This window comes from Cynara cardunculus (genome assembly GCF_001531365.2).
Source record: "Cynara cardunculus var. scolymus isolate 2C chromosome LG 13, CcrdV1, whole genome shotgun sequence".
Lineage (NCBI taxonomy): Eukaryota > Viridiplantae > Streptophyta > Magnoliopsida > Asterales > Asteraceae > Cynara > Cynara cardunculus.
In genome coordinates this window covers 1,078,448-1,089,420 of record NC_037540.1, presented here as the reverse complement: position 1 = coordinate 1,089,420, position 10,973 = coordinate 1,078,448, and the positions used below count along the sequence as shown (strand labels likewise).

Genomic DNA, 10,973 nt, shown 5'->3' with positions numbered 1-10,973 from the left:
CGGTCCCTGTCTTCTCTCTTACCGAGTAAGATTATTGGTAACATATTCATCACGTAAGATAATGTGACTTAGTAAGCGCTTACCTGGTTAAGTGTTTGGTAAACATCCCCTAAGCAAAAGGGTGGAGTGACTTTGCTCAGTGCAAGACATATCCTAGGTTTGATCCCAAGCCTTTTCGCTAGCATCAGCTGTCGTGTAAGCCAAAAAAAAAAATACTTCTTGCATTGATGTCCTTGGAGGTGGGTTTCACATGGTGTCAGTTGAAGTTGCCGGTAATCAACTTTTGTCCAAATATTTGGTTTGTGGGATTTAGAATAAATTGAATTCTATTTTTCTTATAAATCTTGTTTGATTTACAGGATCCAAAAAGAAATTCAGTTTTTTTTTTTTTTAATAAATACTTGTTCGATCTATATATAATTTACTTATTTGGAGACAATGGGCAAATTAGGAAAAATTTGATGAAAGAGACGAAGTAGCGACGAGATGAAAACAATTGAAATTCGAGAAATTTGGATTTGAAATGACGTCATTTACAAGATATTTTTGAATCCGTCGATTATGTGATTTCACTGAAATACCGATATTTTTCAAATTCCAACCGTCTTTTAAACTAAACACATAATTTAAACAAAATTCATTTGCAAATCCCTGAAATTCCATCAAATCCCATAAATCAAACATACTCAAAAATAATTCCCATATAATAAATCTTATTTACATGACAAATTTAGAAAATAATAATTACATTTCTAAATAACTTAAATTAGAAAAATATCATACATTTTTTAGTAAGGGTGACAATTTTGTACCAAACCAACCAACATGTGTATCAACCATACAAATTAAATTGGTACCCGTATCAAATATGCAAAACTTAGTTGGTATATGCCATTATTGGTTGCATACCATAGTAATACCATGATACCGACTTATTTCATTATTAATTAGTTTTTGTATTTTTTTTAATATTAAACATTGTAACTTTATCTATTTTGTTTGATCCTTTAAATGTTTGCAAGTTATATTTTTTGCAGTTAAAAACTCTTAAACATCATATTGGTAACTTATAAACTCAAAACATTACTTAAAATTTAAAGAACATGGTAAATTTTCATATATATAGAAGGGTACTCGTGTCAATGCATCGAGACACATTTTCATTTCAACGTTTCATTTTATTTGTTATCCATGTCGATATAATACGATTTTATGTGATTTTAAAAAAACAATAATGTTTTTATTTTTGAATAAAATATAAATATGAAGGTATCATACAAAATTTGCAAAAAAATATATTAATATTAGTATCAAATTAACTATTTAAATTTTTATTTGTGTATTTTTTTTAATTCAAATTTTTTATTATAATTTAATTTATCGAAGTAACTTAATTTAGGTTTAATAATATTTTTTTATAAGAATAATAATTAAGTATTATGTTAGACTCAATAATTATCTTAATTATATTTTCGATTTTTTATATTTTAAAATAAGATGTTTATCCTATATTTGATTATGTTTATCTGCAATTAGTTACACGAATTCAAACATAGAGCTTTAATAAGTTATACTTATGCACAATTTACTTGTAATCTTGAATTTTAAGTAATATGCTTTAATAAACAGTACTTTATGCATAAAAAATGTTTTTAAAAGTTTTTATCAAATGCTTTATAATATATTATAGATATATATAATTTGAAATTGATACAAAACCAATATCAACATATACCAACCTAAATTTTTTGGTATTAATTAAGTTGATACCAAATACAAAAGATTGATACATGATATAAAATTTTACATACCAATTATAATTGATTGATACAAACCAATCCAGAGTCTTTTTTAGAATCAAATAGTTATTATTAATGTTTTAAGTCGTCTAAATTATATCCTAATAATGGTGGGGGAAAATCAAATGTATAATCAATGGGATTCTAATTTATCCCTTTTTTAATTACTTGCCTTGATATTTCAAACCCATCATCACCATATTGTCTTTATCATTAACGAATTTCAAAACAAAAAACGCCATAGAAATCTTTCCAAACTTTTCAAACACCAAGCAACAATCCAAGTTCTTCAGTTAAAGGAATCATCTTTGAAACCCACGGTTTTTATGCTGAAGAACTCTCTCTTTTCCACAATCATATTTCTCATACAACCTCTCGATTCACGAAATCTTTGAGACAAGAATCATTAAACCCACATTGGTTTCCTCGAAATACTTGTGGGTTCATCCTCAAAAGCAGTTTTCAGGTACTATTTCTGTGGAAAAGCTCTTTCTTTTTTTGGTTCTTGTTTCTGGGTGTGTGTGTTTTGTGATGCAAGTGAATGAAACCAGCAAGATATTGTGCAGGAAATACTCTTATTTTGTTTAAAAGGGAATGATATAAGCAAAGCAAATTGAGGGGTTTCTTTTGATGGGTAGTACCCAAGAACTAGGGTTTCTGAATCCTTTTGTTTATATTTGTGGTACATCAAGTTGCTTTGATCATGTGGGTTTTTAGTTTTTTATATTCATGATGCTTAGTTGATGTTTTTCTTTATTCTGGGTGTCGGATATTTTTGTTTCAAAGCTTGTGAATTTTGTCAAAAGTTGGTTCTTGATTGGTTCAGTTTCTTGATATTGGAGAAACTGAAGGTGGGTTTTGGGGAGGAGATCACTTAATTTGTGTTGGGGGTATCTTAATTGGTTTTATTTTGTGTTAAAGAATTGAGTCCAAGATTGCATTTAGGTTTTTGTAGGATTCTTTGCTCAATCTTTATATTTTGGTCCACAAATCCTTTTTAAGGATCTTTATTGCTCGATCTTTATCTTGTTGATTCAAATAAGCAAATTGGGTGAAAAAAGAAGGAAAACAAAAGTTTAAGTTATTGCATTCGGTTTCGGGCAAACCCTCGATTCGTGGGTTTGTGAGTTTCCATCCAAGAAAGCATGATGAACTTAAACTATTTGGTTTGATCATCTAGTCGTTTTTCGGTAGTTCATGGTACTTTCTTGAGTTAATTGCCCAGAAAAACGATGATTTGATCCTCAAACTACCAAAAAAGGTGTCTTTTTCGTGTTAATTAGTCTTGAATCGAAAATCTTTGTAATGGGTTCTTGAATGTTATTCTGGTATATGCAGATCTTGTTTTGCTGATCTAAGCTGTCTTTTTGTCATTTCTTAAGTGGCTGCTTGGGTTTTACCGTAGAATACGAGTTTAATTTTCTTGTATCACTATGAAATCAGAAGAATATAAAAGAAGGGGAAGCCTTGGTCGTAGGTTTGTGTCTTCTATTTACTTTCGTTTGATGTTAGAAACTTTTTCCATGAATATTATTATGTTTTACTTCTTTGTCAACGATGCAATTTTCAGAAGACCAAACGAGTGTATGAGGGCTATTGTAACCATCATAGTTGGTATTGTTTTCGGCTTCTTCATTGGAGTATCATTTCCGGTTTTTTCACCACCAAAGGTACGTATTTTTGATCCGTGCCAAAAAAGGCCTATCTTTGACTTTTGTGAGTCAAAGTAATTATATTTGATTTCAAGAATGTTAAGAAATATTTACTTTGATGACATTTATATTATGGTTCAAAATTGATAGCTCAAACTCATAGCTCCGATTGATACATACCTTGGTGACAAGAATTCGGGCCGGTCTACACAAACAATCCTAAATGTGATATCTGTGACGAGGGACAACGTCTCAACCGGAACTCAAAAACTAGATGATCCATCACAGGTATACATCCTTTCATTGGATATCATATTCTTTTGAAGTGTGTGTGTATATATATAGGGTTAGGGTAGGGGAAAACCGCAAAAAAAGAAAAAAAAACTGAGGAACACTCTGTTAACCTTTTGTTTGGACGGTAGGCACATGTGCATACAAGTAATTTGTAAGCATTTTGTCTGGTATGCACATGTGTAAAAAAACCAAGAAACAACTTCAATTACTTGTATGCACACGTGCATACCTTCCAGATGAATGGTTACCAAGGTGTTCAGTTTTTCATATTTTTGCGGTTTTCCCATGAACCTCCCCTCTCTCTCTCTCTCTCTCTCTCTATATATATATATATATATATATATATATATATATATATATATGTACACACACACACACAACTTTAGGTTTGGCTGTTCAGGGAAAAACCACAAAAAATTGAAAAACTGAGGAACACCCTAATAACCACTCATCTGTATGACATGCACATGTGCATAAAAGTACTTCCTCCGATTTATGCACAGGTGCATAGAAACCAGGAAACATGGTTAGGTTACCTTGTTGAGCGCCCAATAATCAAATGCCCAAGGCTCCTGCTTTTTCTTTTAAGTTACTTTTATGCACATATGCATACCGTACGAATAAATGGTTATTAGGGTGTTTATTCGTTTCCACCCTGAACCTAAGTCTCTCTCTCTCTCTCTATATATATATATCTATATATATATAGCTGGTAGTCATGCACGCTCCTCACCTTTGGTGAAGATTGAACCCTTGACTTCCTGGGAGGCTGGACTCTACCGGTTAACCCACGTATCGCTGAGCCAATGACCCTTTGGTTTGTTCGTCGTGATATTGTTCAATAATTTATGTTGTTTATAGTTTTCCTTAAAATGGTACAAAGTTGGTTAAAACTACAATTGTTTTACTCAAGTTATCCGTCTATGTAAGATTGTGGTCATTTCCCCGACAACTATGTAGAGGTAAGGTCAACATACATCTGACCCTCCTCTGACTCTACCTCTGTGTGGGATTTACTGGCTTCATTTAGTTTCGTTTAGACTCATTATCGTGTTTGCTCTCCAAGAATCTTGAATGTTTCTTGTTGTCCATTAGGGCCTTAAAATGTATATGCTATTTTTCGGTTCAAATGAAATATCTTTCTAGGCCGTTATATCTTGAACTTCAAATGGTATGCAGATCTTCGTGTCATCTAATCCCCGGGGTGCAGAAAGACTACCTCCGGCTATAGTTGCTTCCCAATCGGACTTCTATCCTCGAAGATTGTTTGGTAGACCGAGTGAGGTTAGCCGCTTTCCCGCTACAACTTTGGTCATACGTGCTCATATGGTCCAACTTTCTTGGAGACTTGATAAGGCCAGGGGTATTCACGAAAACAACTGTTCTACTCTTTGGGGTAGAGGTCAGGTCTACCTACATTTAACCCTCCCCTCCGGGTGTGGAATATACGGAGGGGTGGTTTGGTTGGTTTTTAAGTCTTGTATGGATAAAACTGTTTGTGTGGATTAATCTGTCTGTATAGATTGTGAATGTTTTTGTTTGGGAGAGTTTTTTCATAGATGGAATGAGCGTGTTTTTTAATCGGGAGGGGCAGGTTTGGAAAAAACTTGGCTTTTTGTATAAAGCTCCCCTTAGAAGCTTACTGCTATGGATTTAGTTGGGTTGGACCATATTGTAAATAAACCAAGTATTCTAAAAGTTTACTCTTGAAGGGCCTAAAGGGCAGAAAAGGAAAGTGGCTGAAGTCGGTTAGAGGAGAGGGTTTTACCTTTAAATAGGAGGGAGGTAAAACGTATTTAGAGTAGGAATGTTTTTCCTAAGTTTCTATTGGCTCTCGCATTAGTCTGCTGAGAGAGGGGGGATTCCCTGGTTCATTTTTCTGTTATTGTAATTCCTCTTAATTTCAATCACATACATCCATTTTCTTCCATTGTTCCATTTTAGTCGATCTTAATCTGTTGATTTTCATCACTTACTTAATAAGCCACTTTCTATATCATTAAGCCACTACCAAACAGTGATGTATAGCTGACCGAATAAGCTGTGAGTCTCATTAAGCTTGTTAAGATACTAACAGACAAGCCAATTATCTCCGTTCTTGCAGGACCTAAAATTCAAGCCAAAATATCTTGTAACTTTCACCGTTGGTTATAATCAGAAAGATAACATTGACCAAGCGGTCAAAAAGGTTAATTTCTCTTTATCTCCGCCACCCTCCGCCTTCTATAACGGCCCTAATGGTGTTGCTCCTCCTACAGTTTTCAGAGAACTTTACGATCCTTCTCTTCCATTATGATGGCCGAACAACCGAATGGGATGAATTTGAGTGGTCAAAACGAGCCATTCACATAAGTATTCCGAAGCAAACAAAATGGTAACAAAAACTACCGATCAAACACTTCTTTTACTGGTTAGAATCAGTCGGTATCTTACTATCTTTGACTTTATGCTGTTTACAAAAGGTGGTATGCAAAAAGATTTCTGCATCCCGATATTGTTGCGCCATACGACTTCATATTTATATGGGATGAAGATCTTGGAGTTCAGCATTTTGACGCTGAAGAGTGAGTGTCGATGGCAAAATTTATGTGCGTTTAAGAAGACTTCTTGATTTAGTCAACGTTTGACTTTGAATCTTTTACGATTTTTCAGATATATTAAACTTGTGAAGAAGCACAAATTGGAGATATCGCAACCTGGCTTGGATCCTAGCAGCAAAGGTTTGACTTGGCAGATGACGAAGAGAAGAGAAGATCTTGAAGTCCACAAGTAAGTCAGCACTTTGACCGTATGCTTACTTGTCTCTTACCGTGATAATTTTAAAAATTAAATCTTTTTTTTATAATTTTGATTGTTTTTAATAGATGAAGTGATTGTTTTTATGTTCTTTGTTATGTTTTGGTAGAGAAACTGAGGAGAAACCGGGCTGGTGCAGTGACCCTCATTTGCCTCCATGTGCAGCGTAAGTTTTCTTTCTAATAGATTCGTTCTACTTACACCCACTTTCCAATCACCCTAAAAGAAAAAAAGATCGACAATTTGACCGTTGGGTTCAAACGGGCTGACTTTGAACTTCAAGATACTGAAAGCTATGATATTTTTTGCAAGGAAGACCACGTCAATCTGAGTTTGAAAGGTCATAGGGTTGACTTCAATGGTGAAACTGTACTTTTAACGGAGGCTGTTCAAGATATGAACTTAACTTCCTACCGTCTACGTTCTCTGTTTCGATAACAAAGGGCAAATTAGTAATTTGACTATTGGGGTCAAATGGGAAAACTGTGAACTTCAAGATACTGAAAGCTATGATCTTTTTGCAAGAAAGACCATGGTCAATCTGAATTTGGAAGGTCATAGGGTTGAATTCAATAGTCAAACTGCACTTTTAACGGAGAGTATTCAAGATATAAATATAACCTCCTATCGTCGACGTCCTCTGATGACAAAGGGCAAATAAGTAATTTGACTCTTGGGTTCAAATGGGTAAACTATGAACTTCAAGATAGTGAAAGCTTTGATCTTTTTGCAAGAAAGACCATGGTCAATCTGAATTTTGAAGGTCATAGGGTTGATTTCAATAGTCAAACTGTACTTTTAATGGAGGGTGTTCAAGATGTGAACTTAACCTCCTACCATCTACCCCATCTGTTCGATGACAAAGGGTAAATGAGTAATTTGACTATTGGGTTCAAATGGGAAAACTATGAACTTCAAGATACTCGAAGCTAAGATTTTTTTGCAAGAAAGACCATGGTCAATCTGAATTTGAAAGTTCATAGAGTTGATTTCAATGGTCAAACTGTACTTTTGATGGAGGGTGTTCAAGATATGAACTTAACCTCCTACTGTCTACATTCCGCCCTTCGATGACGAAGGGCAAATAAGTAATTTGACTATGGGGTTCAAATGGGCAAACTATGAACTGCAAGATATTGAAAGCTATGATCTTTTTGCAAGAAAGGCCATAGTCAATCTGAATTAGTTGACTTCAATAGTCAAACTGTACTTTTAACTGATGACCTTAACCTCCTACCGTCTACTCCCTCTCTTCGATGACAAAGGGCAAATAAGTAATTTGACCTTGGAAACTTGTCAAAAACCGAAATGTTGCAAATTTCGTGGTTGGAGGGAGTATTACCTAATAGTTCTGACTTCATTACTTATGGGTACAGATTTGTGGAGATCATGGCTCCTGTATTTTCACGAGATGCTTGGCGCTGCGTGTGGCATTTAATTCAGGTATAGCGTATTCTATGATTAACAACATTCCCGTTACTTCAAATACTTCAATGGTTTCACTTTCCGTTGTGTTATGAAAATGTAGAACGACTTGGTTCACGGATGGGGTCTTGACTTTGCCCTCCGAAAATGTATCGAGGTAATGGATAAATTCCGTTGTTGTTTGTGTTTCAAGAAAGCTCGAGGCGTTCATAAGAGTATGCCCTTTTTGTTTCTGATGTTATAGCCTGCATACGAAAGAATAGGAGTCGTAGATGCACAATGGATTGTTCATCAAGGCGTGCCTTCGCTTGGAAACCAGGTAAAAAAAAGGAAATTTCCAACATTACCCTTGTAAAAGGGGTTTTCACGAAAACAACTGCTCTATTCTTTTGGGGTAGAGGTCAGGTCTGCATACATCTTACTAGCCCAGGTCCCACCACCTCCAGGTGGGATATACAACTTCATTTTTCATTTGTTTCACCCATGTCCACCCAGTAATCTTAACGGGTCAGTCTGGGCCGGCCCATTTGTTGAGAATGGTTTCCTAGCCCGGTTTTCTAACAGCCCGGACGGGTTGGGTTTAGTGGGCCATCCTGTCCATGAAAAGCTAAAATGTACCGGTGGTCTGCCCTTGTAAAGTTGTAAGCTCAGGGAGAGGGTACCATCATGCTTAAATCTCTCGTTTTTTATTTGTAGGGCAACACGGATGAAGGAAAAGCGCCATGGGAAGGGGTATGCAATGCATCTCGTTTTTACCACATATTCAATGTGAATAGTCCTTTTTACCTCATATTCACATGTGAATAGAGACGCATGTTTTGACAATCTGGTGTCGAATCTTTCCATTCCAGGTAAGGGATCGGTGCAAGAAAGAGTGGAGGATATTTCAAGATCGCGTATCGAATGCAGAAAAAGCGTACTACAAGTCTGTCGGTGTTGGATCTACGGATCATGAAGCGAATTGGGTGACGGACGACAGAATTCAGTAGCGTTTTTAGCAAATCGTTGGTTTGCGTACTACTTACAGATCACATAGTCTATGATACTAGAGGCAAATCTTTACGATATACAAAATTTATGAGCATTAACGAGCGGATGTTAAACGCTTCTCGAAGGGTAAAAAGGTCATTTTACATGCTCGTTCTCAATCGCGTTCGGTCCTCAATGCCGACAACAATCGTTGTTGTACCGTGTATAGAGAAATATTGCTACGACAGTACCATGAAAGATCTTGGATTGTAGATGAAAATATTATCAATATTAGACATTATTTATTAATAATTAAAAAATATGAGTTTTGGTGTTTCTTGTTCTAATAAAAAATAAAATCTAGTTAATAATAAGATAAATTTTATTTAAAAAATAATAAATCAACCAATAAAGTTGTGACATGTGGTACCCTTGCCAACCCATAGACCATGGTTGCTGACCAAACAGGTATGTGGAGAATTGGCTATTTTTATTTTTTTATTTAATAGTTGGTTAATTTTTAAAAAACTTAAAAATAATTGATAATTTGGTTTTATGGGTCGGAACTCGAAATTTTATAAAACTTGTAACTGGTTCTGAACTGTTGGGTTATAACCGATCTTGATTGGTGTTGGGCCGGGCTGGGCTGAGCCCGATTAACCATCTATAAACGATCTTATGTTAGGGTTCATAAAATCTGATATAGATTTAGCAGTTTTTCCTAAAAGAACAAATAAAACACAGATACTATAAAACATGTTTCTAAATAAAATAATACACATTATTTAGCAGAGATCGCTCAATATACACATGATCAAACACACTGTTTTACAAGTTCAAATTTTATATGCCTCGAATCAATGAAATCCTCAGTTTCTACATCCGTATTTCATATTTACATCTATGTCCACTTTGTTTTGTGATGACTCATATTTGTGCTCGCGATCAATAGTAGTTTGTGACTCCAATGTCTGCTCCAGCCTGAAACGAAATTCACTGGAAGCCATGTCCAATGAAGTAGATGTCTCTTCAAGGAGCCATGGTGGTGGTGCTGATGGGTGGTTGAACCGTGAGTCTTCAACATCAGTGGTATATTGGTATTCAGTTACAATTTACAAACGGTTTGCCTGAAGGGTTGGATGAGGTCGAAGCACACGGTTATATACGGGTTTGTGATGTTTGTGTTGATGAGGAGGTGGAAAGGAGTCGAAACTCTAAAGAATATGATTCCCATCTATTTTGGAGCGTATCTATTGAAATATAACTAATTTTACATCCTGCCTATTTTTGTGGGGTTGTAGAAAGGATTTGTTTTAGCAGATTTGGGAACTCAAATGTGATCAGGTCTTGCGGTGGCCAACCTCTGATCTTTAAAAAGGTTGACTCAAGCTTTTTTGGTTTGTCGCAACTCGTTGATCCCACATGTTCTATAAGAGCAGTACTCGTTTGCTAGGAAACTTTATCTTTTATGTTTCTAGAAATAATGTAGTTGTTGGATTCTTATATATTGAGTCGTTATACATGGATGTTGACTTGTGACATACGATTGAATTAAAACACTTCCAAGTTGCTCAACAACTGCACTTTTTTTTTGAAGTATATAATATTTATATACGGCAAATGCAACAAGTAAACTCACACACCCTCCTCATTTATGGTGAGATTTGAACCTTTGATCTCATAGGAGGCAAGAGGCTACAATACCGTTAGGCCAAAGACCCTTTGGTAACTGCACCTACTTAATTGGCAATGAATTGTTTCTTTGCAAAATCAATGCCAAAAAATCCCTTGAATGATACTTGCAGATAGTTTATTGACCAAATAGGCTAAAACAACTGAAAGTTGGGGGATTCCATGACGTTCTGTAAACTAGGATCGAAGAACTGAACCTGGGTTAAAATCAGAATCGCGATCCAAATTTTAAAGTAATCAACATGTTATTCAAGAATAACAGGTTCCTTATAAATAAGAGCGTAAATGGCAAAGACCAATGTCATTCAACTAGCAACAAGCTAGTCCTGTTTTTTTGGCCACATAA

The 10,973-nt window shown here is 35.2% G+C and overlaps 1 protein-coding gene across 7 annotated transcripts; it reads left to right on the top strand.

Moving 5' to 3' along the window:
• The first annotated feature begins 2,018 nt into the window (after nt 1-2,018).
• LOC112525377 lies at nt 2,019-9,269 on the top strand. 7 transcript variants are annotated; one of them, XM_025135485.1, is made up of 16 exons: nt 2,019-2,265; nt 2,366-2,481; nt 3,138-3,276; nt 3,370-3,469; nt 3,602-3,739; nt 4,925-5,029; nt 5,850-5,933; nt 6,004-6,119; nt 6,208-6,309; nt 6,398-6,514; nt 6,651-6,707; nt 7,918-7,984; nt 8,070-8,123; nt 8,211-8,285; nt 8,663-8,698; nt 8,818-9,269. In XM_025135485.1, the coding sequence occupies exons 3-16, from the start codon at nt 3,233-3,235 to the stop codon at nt 8,953-8,955; spliced, it is 1,233 nt and encodes a 410-aa protein (XP_024991253.1). In that variant the 5' UTR covers nt 2,019-2,265; nt 2,366-2,481; nt 3,138-3,232; the 3' UTR covers nt 8,956-9,269. The 7 variants fall into 7 exon arrangements, with proteins under 7 accessions (XP_024991253.1, XP_024991254.1, XP_024991257.1 ...); XM_025135486.1 differs by lacking the exon at nt 2,366-2,481 and having other exon boundaries at nt 3,182-3,276; XM_025135487.1 differs by lacking the exon at nt 2,366-2,481 and having other exon boundaries at nt 2,207-2,265; nt 3,373-3,469.
• Nucleotides 9,270-10,973: the final 1,704 nt, after the last annotated feature.